The following is an 18,182-nucleotide window of genomic DNA, read 5'->3' as shown; positions in this document are numbered from 1 at the left end:
GGGCCAGCATGTGGCACGTAGGAGGAAAGCTGAGATGTCTGAACAGTTTCTTCTTCTGGACTCAGGAGAGAACATTGTCATCATCCTGCCATTGGTCTAGCCATGCATGGCATTGGCATTATGTACTCTCGGCTGAGCAGGCGCCATGCAGGGGCAAAAAGTGTGCTTTTACGGAAAAGACTGTTGTGTGTGTGTGTGTGTGTGTGTGTGTGTGTGTGTTCTTTATTAGGTTTGAGAGATGTGAGATAGATGATGATGATGGGGGATGGGGCAGTAGAGCTGATGATGGTAATAACCTTTCCCTTCCAGCCTCCTCCATCTCCCATGTGAAAGCAGACCCACAGGGATGGAGAATAGGTTTTGGGACCCATACGTAGTGCACTTCACAAAAAACATCAATCTGAGGGGATGCTGTGTGGCCAGTGGCACATTTCCTCTGGAGCAGCGTGTCACATACAGTGGGGCAAGTTGTCTTTTTTAACACTCTTCCTCAAAGACTCCCAGATTAGCCAAAGGGATTTGCACTTATCACTTCATGTAATCATGCATGAAGGTTCTATACTACTCTTGAATATTGTCAGGGAAGATTTTATGTCCACACCTGCTTCTTTTGGCTCCACCGTAAGAGGGATTCTCAGTTTATCTCAGGGACAACCTGGTGCAACATTTGAGTAGTTCCACCACAAAAGATGAGGCTACATTTTTATCTAAGGAAGTTTTTGAGAATGTAACCACCCAGAATACCCTAGCTTGGCCAGACGTGAAAACCTGTTGCCCTACGTTTCTGTAACAGAAAAGTCAGAGTGACTTAAGAATACATCAGACTGCTTGTAAATCACCTAATGATAGCCAGACAGACATGGAACCTTTAATCTCCTCCTGGCGTCCTGAACCACAACTCCAGATAATAATAACTGTGCCAGCATACCCATGGAAGATTCAGTGTGTTGTTACGGTAAGGTCTTCTTCTGACATAAACATACATTAACCAGATTTTTTGGTATTAGTGTCAGCATGCTGGAATATTCAACACATCGACACATAAGCACACACCAGTTAGAAAGAGAGAGAAAAAAAACATGTTGATTTTTCATTTTGCAGACTGAAATCAAATTTGTCAGCGGAGATACTTGCAGAGAATAGTTTGAAATACAGCTTCACTTTTTTATCTATTTGTTGCGTCAGTAAAAATGGTAGAGAAGGTGTAGGATAAAAGAATTGCTTCCCCGAGCGAGCAGAACATCCGCAGTGGTGCGCCTCATAAACCTGTCACTGGTCAGGGGCTGTTTTTAACCTTTGTGTGGGATCCAAAATGCCAAAGAGCCAAACGTCTTTCATTAATCTCAAGACAAAAGTTCCTTGCATCAGCACAACCTGCAGAGTGCCGGCAAAGTGAGAATCATATCCCAAACTTTTAGGGAGAAAAAATACACCACCAGGCCGGGCTGTTGCCACCTCTGTTACGGCACACTGAATACACTGTTTTGCGCCTGCACCTTGTTCTTTTTTTTAATTAGCAAGGAAAAACTGCCCAAGGGCTGATGCATAAGGGACAAAGCACTTAGCATGTCTGGCCTAACTAAGATTCTACATTCTGGTTCCTAAAATAAATCCATTTATTGCTCCCTCCTGGGTATGCTTTCTCATGCCTAAAAGGAGCACGATGTTGATTATAGCTTTAGCTGCCACACTCTGTAAACTACCCAAGCTTAAGCTTTGTGGCCAAATTTAAATGAAAGGACTGTGGGACATGAATTTGCATAATACACACATGGAGAAAAAGAGGGAGCTCAAAGGTAGAGCCTAAGATGAAGTGACTAAGCAAAAATGAATGTCCCTTTGCCCCCCACCTCCATGCTATCATCTGTAAAATTAGTACTTAGTACTTCAACTCAATGACATATCCTCAGATACACCTCATACGCATTCATCCTAATGTTTAATTCACTTAAAAGTTGAGCACAGGGCATGTTATCCTTTCTGTGTGCTCCCTCTTTCTCCATGCCCCCATGGCGATGTCACAGGGGATTAAGTCAGAGGGGCCAAGGGACTTGTTTATGATTCATCTGTAGGGAGGCTGGAGCCGGTAGTAGTAGTACCCACGGGGCAGGCAGCTAGCAGGCTACTTCCCCAGCTCCCTCGCTTTCCTGTACGCTAACAGGACACTGAACACTGAAAAGTGCCTAATGGCCCTCACAGAGACATAGAGGGAGAATTATTGTAAAGTCAGATTACACATTTCAGGATGACGTAAATCTTTATGACATAAATCCTGCGTCATGTTGTGTAATATTTAAATTCTATGAAGATGTTAATATTGTAGGCTTAGTATAAATTCATGGGTGTCTGTCATTTTTTCAACTACCAATATATTGCCTGCCTTATGGCAATAATTGATTGGAGGTCATAATACAAAAAACATTTACCAGTATATGATGAGGAAGGTTGAGCGTTTTTTTCTCCACATACTTTTACAGCTTTAAACTTCTTTTGGCCATATTGTTGTGCATCTCATAAACACATATACCTAATACGTCAATCACTTTTAAGTATACGTGAATGAAAAAGTACAGATTTAGTCAATCATACTAAATTATGTAAAACAAACAATGATAAAATTGTTCCCTGTTCTTTTTTATTTTCTTTTGATTTCTTGATCTGATGTTAACTCTAACATTAATTTACATTTTCTAATGTTTCGTGCCTCAAACTAGTGTTTTTCCAGGTAGATTCCAATTCACAGCACTATTGTAATGTGTTACCATCATTGACAGCATCTAAGTCTCCTGTGATTCAGTCTCAACTTATGGCATGTCCGACTTTTAACATCCTGTTGGAGTTGATTAACTGCTGTAATAGTGTGCGTGTGTATTGTGGTGAGGCTTGCTTTTAATAAGGCGCCTCACAGTAGGTAAACCACAAACAGTGTTAAAAGGTTAGTTTGAAACACATGTTCAACCACAAAACAAGCTAATCTCGTGCCAGGGTTCTCTATTGTTCCACCATTACTAGTCTCATTTGTTTGTAATGAAAAGTGGTTTGTTATTAGTGACAAACTACCATAGAACAGTGTTATTCAACATCTCTGTGTTGGTGTCAAGGAAACATATTACCGCTGTTCACTGGGACTTACTGTCTTCTTTTAATTGCTCTTTTAATTAACTTGTGTCTAGCCTCAGTCTTGTCAGAGGATGCCCGAGCATGCCATTTAGCAAAAGTTAATGTGATTAACCTCTCGTTGACCAAGCAAATGTAGATTAAACATTATGACCAAATGAAATGAGCTGGGCCTTATTTACTCATGTGTACAGACAGGCGGCAGGCAGGCGAGCCACAACTCTCTCAGCGGTAACATAGCTCAAATGTCAAGGGGATAGAGGGGAGCGTGTTTGGCATCGAGTGGCGAGTGTGGCCGACCAGCTGCATTGGAAGGAAAGAGAGAGCAGCCAGCGCTGGAAAATAGTACGAAATTCTCCCACTCTGCCTCGCTATCTCGGGAGAGGCAACTGCAGACAGTCGATGAAAAAGGGCCACTAATCAGTCAGTCACACTCACACATGTGTTAAGCTCCACACACAGACACAGACACACACCTTTCTGTCTCTCTCCCTCGCTGTCTCGCTGTACACATTTCCCCAGAAAGAATGCAAACAACACCCTATTCCTCCGTCTACCCACACACGTGCATACAATGACATGACCTCCAGCGTAAAGACACACTCAGTGGGGGAGAACGCTAACTGGTCAAGGCAGGAGGAAACAGCACGTGCCATGTTTAGCTGTGTTTTTTTTCCTTTCCTCTTAGTCCCAGTGAATTTCTGTCCAAAGTTTGCAACATTGCTCAACACTGACTGTAATGTCTGTGGACGCAAGCATGAACATTATGCCTCAGAGATCTTGAAAACCGAGTCATATCGTCTCAGTATTCAGGATTTATTCTAGACATGTACACTCCATCCTAAAATACTACACACTAAACCTATTGTATAGTTTTATAGGACTTACATTTTTAAAGGGGCATTATTCAATTAAGCATTATTCTAAAAGGTTATTCTTGGCACCAGAACAGTTTAACTATTGTACAAATCCAAAAAGGCATAGTGATGTAACTATAATTTAAAGGGAATGGAATCATATATTGGATTTGTGTCTACAAAATTCCAATGTCTACACAGTATCATGGCTTTTGTTTTCACTGTGATCCATTACATTTTATATATAACTTCTGGATGATGCTAATAATTCTTGTTCCACAATTCTTGCAGTTTGCCCTCATTTCATTTGGCACATCAGTTAACAGTTTCCACGCCAATGGCCTACTTTATACCTCCTCAGCCGCTGTACCCCCCAACTAACCCTAACCCACAAAAATAACACAATGCAGGGGGACAGATTCCTCTTTGTTTTCAGGCAGAATCAAATTTAATTAAATTAATTTTAAATGAGGACTGTGGATTTATTTTATCTGTGGATTTAAGAACTTTCTATGCTTTATTGAAGAAAGCTCTACAGGGGCAGTGTGAGCCAATTGCAAAGACTTTAGTTATAACCTTCGCCCCGTTTCGTCCTCGCCCAGAGTGTCACTGCAAGAAAATGTCCTTCTCCGAGCTGGAATAAGCTGCCTTGGCCCATCTAGTGCCGCACCTCGTTTTAATCAGGCTTTGGGGAGTGAAATATGGGCCTGGCAAGCAGGCTGTACCCAAGCTCCATTCATCTGGTTTCAATCTTCTCTCCGCCCTCGGATGTGGCCGCGTGGGCATTCCTTTTCTAGACATTGGGGGTGGTGGGAAGAAGTGGTGCTGAGCAGCACAAAGGGCAGGCGTATTTGTTTGAAGGAGCGTGTCTGTGTGTGTGTTTTTGTATCACTGTTAGGGGACAAGGACTTACTTACTGGTTACTTTAAAAAACATTGCGATGGGGTTAATGCTTTTGTGTGGTCCTCTGAAATGGACAAAAGAAAACACTTAAACTTTCTAGAACCATATAGTCATTCACACCACTGACCTTTAAAAATTAATGTGTCTTTTGCTTGAGTTGTCAAGATAAATGCATTCCACGTACATGAAGTATAGTAATATACTACTTTTGTTAAAAGCATATCCCAAAGGCACATAAAATACAGTGGACACTTGCTCTGTTTTTGTTCCACTTGGTGTGTTTTATGTATGTTTGTGTGCAGGTGAAAAAGGTTAGTGTCCTGTATGAATTGGCTTAGCTAATCATAAGGACAGATGGTATGTTGGTCCATTAACTCTCCTAAATGAGCCTAAGTGAGGCCTTTTCTTGGAAGCCTTGCAGCCCCTGTTGACCTGCCTGGCCATCGTGAAGCCACCACTCTGCCTCTGTCGGCCGCTCCACAAGTCAACACCTATCAGTATACAGCTGCCAAAACAGACGTGGCATCTGCTTACCTCTGGGGATATGGCAGCCATCGACGTGTCCTTCCTAGTCACAGGCTTGGATGGATAGGTTACCTCTTTGTCCTTTGCAGATACAGCTGGAGCTTCAGCGGCTGTAACAATATCATCCTCTCGTCTGTGTATGAGGCGTCCCCTGCTTTGTTATTTTCTGCTTAATCGATCAAGTAAAGTGATACGTCAGATACATACCACAGGATTGGCGACAGCACTAATATGTCAGTTATGCAGCACGCTAGAGCTGGGCGGATGGAGAGAGGGAGTTAGCGTCCCGTCTGTTTTCAATTAGCCGGTGAAATGTACAACATGGGAGCTGTTTCAGTTCCTATTTTCCCGTGGACCCAGTGAAGTAAATTAGCGTCTTTGCTGAGAGAGGCTTCGCTGTCTAACCCCAGGTGAACTTTAGACAGTGACAAATAATTGCAGTGACCTAAATAATGGAATTTAATCTGTGTGTGCAGAGAGGCGAGGAAGAGTTGGAGAAGAATACGAGGAGCGTCCAGAATCCCCACACTCTCCTGACTATGAGCTCCCAAAATGTAGTGCTTACATATCCAGATTGGGGCTATCTTACAATGCTTCTAAAGCTTAGCTTTAGTGCTGCTCCAAATATAGCACTAGCTCTGGGCTGGTTTTCCTCCCATTCCACTTGTTCGTCACGTGCAACCAAACTTCACCATATAGCCCACCGTGGCTTTTATTGTCTTCCCACAAGTTGTTAAAGGCTTCTTTGAAACACCACTGGGGGTATTGAATTGCATTTAATAAAAGTCAGGGGTTTAGTACTTTATAGTGCATGTGGTAGATAGTATTTAAGTTTTCATCGGTCTCGCACTGTGAAGCATCCATCATCAGGGAGAGCCTGGGCAACCACGGTACATTCCACTTCCTGTGGTCATACACCTAGTCAGCTCTATTTTCAACCTAACGGACATTAAAAAAATTGCAGATTGCAGCAAAATGTACTTGGCAGCACAAAAGCTTATTAAGTATTGATCCGCTGAGGTCAGTGCCCATATCCAGCCACTCAAACAATGTGAGAGGAGTTCGTTCATGCGCTTGCCAGCCAGAAATTGAGATTAGTCCACATAAATAACTGGGGAAATTGAGGAGCATTTTGTGTCCCCGGGAACAGAACTGTGCCCACGGTTGCATGATGTGCCGGGCAAAGAGGCAGGAGGAGAAGGATGTTTATATGTAAACTGTGAGCATTATGGCTGTTTATATCAAAGCTAGCCCATCTGTCCAAACTCCAGCAGTGCTTAGATATGATATCATACCGTACCAATGCCCGACAGGAGAGCTTTAAGTTGATCAGCAGCAGGCAAACCTGTCTTGTACAGTGTTTTAATGAATACAGCTCATCTTGTTTCTCTCTGCACCATCTGTCAGGCTTTCAGGGTCAAACAAAGCTTGAACTCAGCAAAGAACAACCTTTCACTGTGGTGTCTGTACCTATACTGGAGATCTCTGTGATGAATATTTTCCGCTCTTATTCACAAAGCACTGCCAACACAAATACAGTACAGCCACACAGACCAAGAAATAAACTCAGCCCTGGGCCAAAACCTTTTGAATAAGTAGGAATAGGAAAACAATGTTCTGTGCAGGAATGGAAATAACGTTTTCTTTGTGAGGAAAACCAAATTTGATATCTTTGTAAGCAAATACAATTTCTCTAAACGGATTTGGAGTCATTTTCTTTTGATAGCCCAAATTGCCGACTTACCACTTTTAACCAAGCAATCGTTTTCTTTTCAGTCTTCGACACAAGCTAGTAGTTTTAGCAGAAAAGAATGAAGCCCTCTTTGTGCATGTCTTAATATGTCATAAGGAAGGATGCACTCTCCTCTGTCCTCCATTAAAATGTGTTTTCTCAGTGGGGGACAACAGGTTTATTCAAGGCTGTTTGCACGTGCTGCAGGGAGAATGTGCCCTTTACACACACAGCTTCAGTAACCTTGGTGGTTAGTTTCTACAAGACGTTAACTTTCGCCTCGCTTTGCTGTATTCTTCTCTATAGTCTCAGATTTGGAGACGCTCATGCAGAACAAAGTGAGTGTGCACACATGCTGGTCTGCTTAGGCTTTGCCAGATGTTGGGAGGATCCGTTGCTGTAGCAAAATAGAGAGGTCACTGTCCAAGCCCCATTTAACTGAAGCGTGTTATCTGGTGCAAAACAGACCATTTGACATTTGGACCTTGTTCAGTCTGAACACATTTAAGGGAGGAAAAATGTCTTGAATGGTGTTTTTTGAAGCCGAATGTAACCCTGTATGGTTTAACACAACACAAGCTTCTGCAGATTATTCTGCAAGTCAGGCTGAAGTCTCTAAGATGCATTGCTGTAGTTACCATATTAAATGGGGATAATCCTTCACAAAATGATGAATTGGTTTTTAATTTGAAAAAAAAACTTTCAGCCAATGACAATCACTGCTTTCTTTGTGAGAGAGACAGAAGTTCTAAGGATCCTGTTCTTCACTCTTTCCACTTGGTCACATGGCTAGCTGTTTTTTTTTTTTTTTTAAAGCCACTTAAGGTGGAAAGAATTAAAACATAGGGTGCTCAAAATAATGGGTAGTGTCTCAGTGTTATTTGGATATATGGGTGTGTTAATTTTTGGAGTTTTTGTAAAGATACCAACCCAAACCCAGCACATTTAACTTGTACAAAGATGGTAAGCGCAAGCAGCGTTTGTCGTGCAGGTTGGTGAAAGTGTTGCATGAAAATGAAAGACTTTGAGCCAAAGTGTAGCCCTTTATGAGAAGCTCTGTGCTCTTTGGACTGTTTCACGCTAAAACCAGAAGATTTATGGAGTAGCCGTAGCATCTTGGACAGCTACAACCGTGAGTGTGGGTGAAGGCACCAGATGCAGTGTTGATGAGATGTGTATAGCACTGTAAGCAGGTTTCACTGACTCTCCCTCCCTTGGGGAATGGTGTAATTAGCTTTTTTTTCCATCTCCTCCCTACTTCCTTATTTTGCTGAGAGAAAATGCAGAATACTTTGGGGGAATTAAAAGTGCTTGTCGCGAAACTAATTTTGGATCTATTTTGAGGATCTGTCAGCGGGATGGCGTCCCCTATCACTCGACGTGGCAGCAATGACGAGGCCATGAAAGGGATGCTAATGAAGGCAATAAGAGACACAAGGTGAACATTTACCACAGGGCCTTACATTATTCAGACCTCAGTGGTATTTTATCTCCCTTTTCCCTATTGCCAATGGTCCTCCCTCTCTTTTCCTATCCGCATTCCCCCTCCAGGTTCAAGTGATTATCGTGGAAATGATTCCATTCCTTCTTTTCTTCCTCAAACCCATCCATTACTGCTCCAGCCAGACCTCTTAGGAACCTCTCCTCAAATATGAACATGAACAGGATGGCCCTCACTTTTAGATGTTTTCAAGCTCCAGATGACTCACTCCTGAAGTAGCCCTCATGGTGCTACGAGTAATAGAAATAAAAGGGTGACAGATGAAGCTAAAAAGCATATAATCAATAAGTAATCATTACTTTATTCTGGCATACTGTACATAGTAATAGGTACTGTACTAGTTTTGTATTCGGTCAATTAAAATGGTGCCTCATAATGAGTTCTTATAAGGAATTCATCATTACCTCATATATATATATATATATATATATATATATATATATATATATATATATATATATATATATATTATTTGTTCAGCTGTCTCTGGGTGGTGTCATTCATCAATAAATGGTACAGTGTCTATATGGTGAATGGTGCTAGCAGTTTGTCAGTTAGATGTGCTATTTTCCCCTTAAAGAGACAAAAACATGGAAAGTTGTGGTAATATAGTTGGGAAGCAGTGACACATTTCTTGTAACAATTCTCATGTGAGGCTTGCACAAAAACAGTAATGTTGAAGCACTACTTGTAAGCTATTGGTAATTAGCAGTTAGCTCTTATTTGTTCCTTACTCATTCCTTGGTAATGATTCCATATACCTTATTGTAAAGTGTTACTGACAAAAGCTTTGTGTCAGCAGAAGGGAGTGTCAGTTGCTGGGTGTGAGGCAAGGAGGATTATGGGATTTTATCCCTTCAAAGAGTCAGCCTCCAGTCAGGGAAAAAACAGCCCCTTTGATTTTCACAGGAGCAATATATTCATGAGTTGGGCCTTGAAAGTACATGGAGACTAGTTTAGTGTGCCACATGCAAAACATGTGTTTTAATAGGGCATGATAACTTGGTACATTTAAAGAGACTTACCCCTTAAGAAGCTGTAATTAAAAAGGGAGCGATGGCTGTATGAATAAAGGACTCTCTCACAGAGTGTGCATGGGGGTTGTTTTTGTAGGCGCTCAGTTTGCGCTAACAACTGGAGGCGGCTTCTTGTCTGCTAAGACATCTGAAGATTTTATCGGTGTTTCAAGTAAGTCTGTCTCGAAATCCTCAAAGATATCAGGAAAGACGAAAGGGCAAGAAGTAACCTACTATCTGTGAATCTCTGTGCAACATTGGTGGTATTTATAGCATATATGTTTGGCATTTGAATAGCCAATTCAGGTCACACAAGATTGCTGTACTATTGGTGGGGGCAGACGCAGCCTTTTAAACAAGCTGAGCTGTGAGTATTTCATTGTTGTCTCATCAGCCCTATGCTCCTCTTAGTATGTCTCCAACTCAGCTAAAAAGTAGCTTTATGTCAGCAATAACAATGGAGGTATTGTATTTATATTTGCCATGTCAGATTTTGCTAGTTACATGCATAAAGTCCAATTTTTTTAGCGAATTTATTTGGGGGTCATAACCCAAACATTTCCCCTTTTTCTGCAATGAATCCTGTTTATTGATTAGCCTGTAATTGACAGAAGATAAACAGTTCTTTAACAGATTTACAGGGTTGGGAGATGATTGGTACTTTTGCCTGCTGTAGTGAAACTGTACACGTTACTCAAATGTGACTTGAGTCTGTAAGCCTGATGACTGAGTATTCTAAATGCAAAGGTTTGTGTGCTGAGGCACTATTTTACTGTTGGGGAAAAAGATAGTCCATCGCATCTCTGTTATGTAGAAAAGTAGCATGTGTTCACATATAGCATACATCATACACATCAGTAGTCACGCATTTACAGAAAATGTAGTTGGGCACAAATTAATTCTGTTCATGAAAAACAGCGTTAATGCACACAATAGGAAATTGTCAGCCAAAATAAAACCGTGATACTGCCAGTCTTTTTCTCATATTGTGCATCTGCTAACCTGTGTCTAAAACTCCCTTTGTGATGGTATAATCCATCCTCCACACCAGTGACTTACAGTAAGTGCTCAAAATAAGGCATTGCACCATCCCTCCACCCCTCCCTCAACCCATTTTTCTCTGTCCTTTCATTCCTCTCACCCCTCTATCTCTCTCTGTCCCCCTCCCCATCTCTGATTTGCTGTGTTTCAGTACCAGAGGTCACAAGCTTTGGACATAGCAAAGGCCCCAGCCAGGCCAATGTGCTGACTGAGGGGATATGGGGCTTGACTTTGGGCAGTGTGAAAGATCCAGGCCTGCCTTGTTTGTCTGTCTGTCCGTCTCACTGGCCACACTATAACAAGATTGGAGGGCTCTATAAGGTGGATTTACTGGAGCACAACTCCCCCTAGGGCCTTTTCATGGAAATGGGTTCCTCCATATTTCACCATAGCCTCTCAATCTCTCTTTGTCAAATGTGTCTGTCTTTTCTCTCACTGTCTCTCTCTCTCTCTCTCTCTCTCTCTCTCTCTCTCTCTCTCTCTCTCTCTCTCTCTCTCTCTCTCTCTCTCTCATACTCTCTCTAACCTCTGGTGTTAGCTTCCACTTTCTTTTGTTAATTATGATATGCTTCTTTTTCTTTCTTTTTCTGGGTAAAGATTGAACCTCACCAAAAAATGAAAGCATGAAGCTTAGCCAAACGGAGCTGAGAAAAGCAATAATAGAGAAAGAGGGATGGAGGACATGGCCTGGGATATGGCGCCAGCTATCATATCACAAGTTCTGTCTGCATTTATCTCTCCCTCAAGATGTCCATGTTTATTTAGATGGCCTTTCCCATGTCCTTATAAAATTTCATAAAGACATGCAAGTGCATCCACAGCACTGTAACCAGGAACGTTATTTCAGTTTTTATTCCATCTAGGTCACCTTACTGCAAATTCAAAGCCAAGGTCATAAACCCAAACTTGACTGACCAAACACTTTGTCATACAGTACTTTGTGTGCATAGCTGTCACAACAATGAATTCTATTGTGTCTCATAGTTGATGTTGACACAAATGATGGGGTCTTGCAGTCCAACCATTCCAGCTGTGCACACGGTAAATAAGGCCAATCCAAATGCAAACGCACATCAAGGCGAGCTTATTTTGGGAGCACTGTGTCATCCATTCCACAGCACAAAAGCCCCTCTGCAAGACCATAAATCAGTGGGAAAGTGGGGAGTAGCAACTGTATACCAACCAATACCCATTTTGATTTGTCTGCCAACTCTTTCTGGCATAACGTAACCAATTTTCTTTCCGTCACAGATACAGCACATTTTACCATTTGCTATTATGACACTTAAATTCTCATTGTTGCGCAATGAAGCACATTTCTGACACCAGACCCCATCATTGATTGAAGGTCAATTTAAAGTCAGCTTGTGGAAAGTCTAGTACTTTGTGTGTATAAAGATTGCAATGCCCCGCTTTCAGCGGTCACCCTGGCCCTATCTATCATTTAGGTAAACTCTTTCATTTACAGAGCCTACAGTTGAAGCGGTGGGCAGTTAAGTAGGAGGTGGGAGGTGAGAAAAGAAGCAGGAAGCTCTTATCAGGCCTGCTACACAGTGCTGGGTTCAGCCCGGGGCTGCTGATGGTGGGCACAGGTCTCCCAGCAGACCCATATACCACCATCAGATATTAATGTGCACCATTAGGTCCAACCAATTGCATGCACACACACACACACACAAACACACACACACGGTCTGACCATTCGCTCTCTTGAATATTCCTTTCACTGCAAAGCTCTCTCTCTCTCTCTCTCTCTCTCTCTCTCTCTCTCTCTCTCTCTCTCTCTCTCTCTCTTTCTCTCTTTTCTGACATCCAAACTAAAATCGGTGGGGAGCCCACAAGATGAATGACCCTGCAAATGCTGCATTAAAAAGTCATAAATGGGGATACCTTCAGGGTTCTGGCAGAGGGGTGGCCCTTATTTTTCTGCTGACTAATGACTTGAACTGAGCAGGTGGTCCAATAGAGCAGAAGGACCTCAGAAATGTGTCCTGTCACTCCTGGGCTGCCAAATGGTCACACAAACATTCAACCGTGAAGTGCCCTCTCTCTGTCCAACTGGTGAATGTCAATTGGAAACCTTAAAGTTGATTGACAGTGAGTAGCCCGCAGCTCAGGCTTATGGCAAAAGACTCACAAAGTAGAGACAGAGCTTAAACAAAACTTAAAGAACTGCATATCCGACTGAGGCTCCCTTGGAAGAAGTGGATTGTGTGAGGCTACTCCTCTGTGTCCTGCGTCAGCACTGACTCATTGGTTTCACAGCACAGGGCTGACATTTTCATTGGCCCAGAGATCACTTATGGGAAAGGGTGTTGGCTCCTGTGAGGGTGGACCAGTGAACTAGTGGACAGGCGTCCAGTGAGTGCTCATGCATGCATTTGGCCTCCTGTGGAACATTTGACTGCATGCAAGTGTGTCTGTTGAGAACAAAGGAATTCTTTCAAAGGGCTCTGGGTTGAATTACTCCACCGCAGACACAAGTTTTTTCTTTAAATGCGTGTCCTGCACCACAATGTTTATTTATTCTGTGCAAACAGGAGGAAATATTGAACCTGTGAGCTATTAAGCAGCATGATAATGAAAAGGGGATGTAACAATATTTACACAACCTGTACATTCCTGCATGATTCCAAATGAGAGACTGCTGGCTGGATAACTTTATTTTAAGTGCTCATAATCCCCAGAAGCTATCGGCTCGTTATGCATTTAAATTGAAGGCAGGTAGTTAAGTTAAATGTTGTAGAGCCAAAAATATCCGTCACATTTGAGTGTGTAAGCTCAATGGCGCTCTGCAGTATCGTCAAATCTTTTTACCAGGTGGAGGGAGTAGAATTTCTCCACAGTGCACCACCCCTTCTGGACACACAAAAAAGAAAAAACACACACACACACACACACACTTAGCTTCCAGCAATCCCCTCTGACGCCTCTGGCTAATTCCGCTGAAGCCCGCCGGGCTGTCCAGCATCCTCCAATAAATTAGCCTCGCTGCTCCCCCATGGAGACACAGCCACTGACAGTCTGGCCGGTGTCCAAAATCACTCGCTTGTGCACACAATCATCATTATTGCTACTTTCTACTGCAAGTTCTTCCCTGGGGAGACTGGGGGATATTTCGGAATGTGTGTTACTATGATTGCATGTTCCATTTGTGGATAGTGTCAAATCTGTTAGTCTACTTTGTCACATGTAATAACAGGAATGTTCTATGTACCTTTCCTTCCCATGCCACAAATTCCCACAGCTATTGCTGTGACTATGAATGTAGACTATGAAGAGGAATCCTCTCTCTTTAGTGTCCGGGTGTGATATATCTCAGCATCTGTCAGATAGTGATTGGGATTCTAGGTCATATCTCTCATTGCGTCTTCTGTCTCAATTTCCTCTATCGGCATGGTTTTGCTTCCTATCTGCAGCATCTGCCTCTTGTCTCAAGTTTGGATTTAGCAAGTGTCCCCAGCTGACATCTCACCCCCTCCTCCTCTTCCTCAGTTCTATTCAGCCTGTTGTCAGTGGGTGCCCAGACGGAGATGAAGAAGGTTGTCGGAGACAATGCCACCTTACCATGCCACCACCAGTTCCCGTCGTCCAACTCTCTCGACATAGAGTGGCTACTGCAGAAACCAAACTCCAGACAAAAAGTGGTGAGATGAGATTTTCTTTTTCTTTCTGTTTTTGTGTGTTTTTAACACAATAATTGAAATCCATCCCTTGGAAATTATAATTTCACTGTATCATGACTTGTATCTTTTTCTTATTGCATGCTACTGCAAAGTAAACACTAAAGAACTTTTTGTAACTTAAAATAATTTAATAAAATCGTTTCAGTGGTTCATCAACTCATAACAGGGTGAACGGCACTTCTGCATTCGCTTTGCGGCCCTCTATCTATCGGTTGTAACCGTACTATGCAAGTTTGCCAGACCGGGTAGCAGATCTGTAGTTCGAATGAGACATAATGGGACAATTCCGCCTCCAACCTATAGGGGGACAGAAGCGGGAAAAATTCTAAATAGACATATGTTATGCTTCTTTAACTGGTCATTGCCAGCAGTCTTCAAAAGTAAAATTGTTTTTATGCTACAGGCAGAACAGAAACATTAAAGGAACTCAAATACATTTTTGATGGCTTTGAACCCTGGGGTTTCTAGGTTTTTCTGACCGTTGCTATAGAACTTTCAAAATGGCAATGGGACCATTTGTGCTAAAACACAGACCTCTGTCGACTACTGCTATATTTTTTAATTACCTGACATATATCTTTCCCTCCTCCTTCTTTCCCTCTCTCTCTCTCTCTCTCTCTCTCTCTCTCTCTCTCTCTCTCTCTCTCTCTCTCTCTCTCTCTCTCTCTCTCTCTCTCTCTCTCTCTTTCACACATCCACTTTTTTTATCTATGTTCTATCTTTCCTCCATTTGAGTCATGCTGATTGATTTCCAACAGAAGCCATAATAGTTGGACATTAAGTCAATGCTCAAAGTTACTGTGGCACTTTTCACAAAGGAACAATGATGCCCAGAATGTTCCCCAACTCATTTTGTAGTTATAACCTTGGACCCTTTTTTCTACAGCATGAAAGGCACGAACCCGAGAACAACTTGAACATGATTCTCAATTACTTGTTTTTTTACAAATGTGACTGTACGGTTTCTAACACCTCTAACACTTCTAACACAGAAACCGTCTAAATGATGTCGCTTTCCATCTAATATGTGGCTGCTAGCTCTGTAGCATAACTTACACTAACCTGAAGAACTGGCAGCTTGCTAGAAATCGCTAAATTAAGCTAACGTTAGCTAACAGATGGAGCAGCATTACTGCAGTGTTTTTCTTTTAAAAAAAACACACTCAGCAGAGACTCCAGGTTGTCTAGAGATTTTGCTGTACACTTATTCACCAACACACAACTGAAGTGAAACGGCACACACACTCCCTTAAGCTCTAAGGAAGGCACACTTTTTTTCCAAAAATGTCAGCTCATAAAATAAAGACAGCCTATGCTGCATATCTGTCACTCTAAAGTGCTCCTACTTTCTTTGCACGTTATTATACTTTTTTTAACCCAATGGTTGTCAAGGATTCACATCATGCATGAGATTGAATTACAACTAAGCATTGTTTAGCATCTGTTACATATTATGTCTTTTAAATTGTTTACTTAAGTCGGTCAAAAAATGCTTTAATTCCAAATACTTGACTTATGTTATATTATTTTCTGCTATGCTCCGAAAATGCTCCACTCACAGTGATATTTATGTGGGTTTCCTTTGCTGTGTGTCCATCTAACATTTAGAAACTACACAAAACATGAAATCAGTAGATGGCAGCTGATTCTAGTCCTCAGCATAACTATTCTGTTTTAAGAATAGCATCACCTGGCTGAAGTCTCTAAATTGCCATAACTTGGTTTTGTGTCTACAGCCTCTTAAGACGTTTTTGGTATTGTGCCACTGGTTTTGAATCATTGCCTTTCTTCACCCAAATTGAACGCAGTATCTGATGACAAACAGAGCGTAAAATCTCACTAGCTTTCTGTCAGAAGAAAGAAATTTCGTTTCTCTTTGGAAGTGGTTTGTTCATGCACTAATGTGTTGGTTAGCACAAAGGAGAGTGATAAAGGAGGGTGTGGAGGGGGAAACAGAGGGGCAAGGAATGAAAGAAAGGGGAAAACAAGTGTCTTAACGCTTTGATGATTCAGAGGGTGCTGCCACATTGCGATGAATATTTAACGGGAAGATAACATTGAAGGCGCCATTAATTAAAATCAAACGTCTGAAAATTTGATTAGGAAAGAGACTGCGCCTGCAGCTGAATGAATAAATCATTCTTTTGTTCAGCTGGAGGGCCGTGTTCAGAGGGATAGAGCATCTTGTCAACATTTAGCCTCTGTTAGCAAATGTAGGATACATGTGTTGAGGACACAGAGGGGCTCGAGACATCTTACTAAAATTCATCCACGTTCTTCAAGATGAAAAGTAAAAGACTGACCCCTCTGGTTTTCACTGTCCTGACCTGCCAATATAAGTATAGTCACTCAAAACACTGGGTGTAGTGACAGCGGTGGAACAGACCTGGAATGATTTCATTTTCCAAAAAAAATTGGGTGATAGAATGATTATATAGGGTATTTCACACTGTTCCTTAAAGGGGTGATAGAATGATTATATAGGGTATTTCACACTGTTCCTTAAGGTCTCCTAATAGGGTATGTAATATTGGTTGGGCTGAAAATGGCCTGGTTGATATTTTATTGGCCCTTATGCATCCCTGTGTTTTGGCCCTATTTCTAACAAGAGCCTTTCTTCCAAATATGGTATGCTCATGAATATTTAGATGAGCTGTGTGCTGATTGGTTGAGCGAATCCCCATACATACACATTGGAGACGAGACAGTAGGTCTCATATTCCAGACACTGCAATGTTTCATTACCAAATTCACTTCTGAAACTTTTTTATGCGAGAAATCAACTATATAAAGCTCAAATATGGGCCGATTTACAAAAATGTATGGCTAATTGCAAATTTGGTAAGACGTGTCAGACTTTAGGAGCTCCACACAGTCTGACAAGAAAGCGGCAGCCTGCTGGGCTCCATACCCAGGGCAAAGTGGATTGTTTGTGGATTACTGCACTACCGGAGCTCCGCGGAGCTGGACGGCTGCCGGCATAACTATAATATATTTACAGTTTGAATTTCGTCACAGCACTTATTTCACAGCTACCCCAAGGTCTTACAAAGCTAACAGTTGTGTCCGATTTCAATTTAAGGCATTTTTTGTGAACGTGAGGGGTCTTGTTAGGAGGAGCAGCTAGCTAGCTATGTGTCCCATTCAATACAATGGAAAAAGATTGCGGCTAGCTAGCTACACTTTCGACATAACTATAGTAAATTTACAGTTTGAATTTCGTCACGCTACTTATATTACAGGTTCCCCAAGGTCTTATAAAGCTAACAGTTGTGTCCGATTTCAATGTAATGCATTTTTGTGAATATGAGAGGTTTCGTTAGCTGCTAGTGTCCCTTCAATCCAATGGGTAAAGATAGCGGCTAGCTAGCTACACTTTCGGCATAACTATAGTATATTTACACTTTGAATTTCGTCACGGCATGTATATCACAGCTACCAAAAGGTCTCTAATAAAGCTTAGCTAACACTTGTCCGATTTCAATTTAATGCATTTTTGTGAATTTCAGAGGTCATATTAGGAGGAGGCTAGCTAGCTCTCATTGATGGACTCCAGCTCACCACGGGCTCCATCAATGAAACTCGCGGACAAGAGGCGTTTATTTCCCCAATTGTTTGTTTAAATAACTCAACACACATATCCATTATAAGATTAACTGGAACCTGCGGTAAGAGATTGCGGGCGTAACAAGCTCGCTAACCGCGCTCTCACTCACACACCGGCCATTTAGCAGGAAGAGGGGAACATCGAGCTGCATGCCCTGGAGCTCTGTCAGGGCAGCGACGTTTGGTAGTCCAATGTAG

General features: G+C 42.0%; 1 protein-coding gene across 1 annotated transcript in view; it reads left to right on the top strand.

The window, feature by feature from the left end:
* Positions 1 to 18,182, top strand: part of clmpb (CXADR like membrane protein b) — a 67,028-nt gene that overhangs the window by 31,914 nt on the left and 16,932 nt on the right. Inside the window, exon 2 of the mRNA XM_028572471.1 lies at positions 14,188 to 14,339. Within this exon, the coding sequence (XP_028428272.1) occupies positions 14,188 to 14,339 (152 nt within the window). The remainder of the gene's footprint in view (positions 1 to 14,187; positions 14,340 to 18,182) is intronic.

Source organism: Perca flavescens, chromosome 3, assembly GCF_004354835.1.
Source record: "Perca flavescens isolate YP-PL-M2 chromosome 3, PFLA_1.0, whole genome shotgun sequence".
NCBI classification, from domain to species: Eukaryota; Metazoa; Chordata; class Actinopteri; order Perciformes; family Percidae; genus Perca; species Perca flavescens.
The sequence above is the reverse complement of the archived record's forward strand: the minus strand, read 5'-3'. Positions and strand labels throughout refer to the sequence as shown.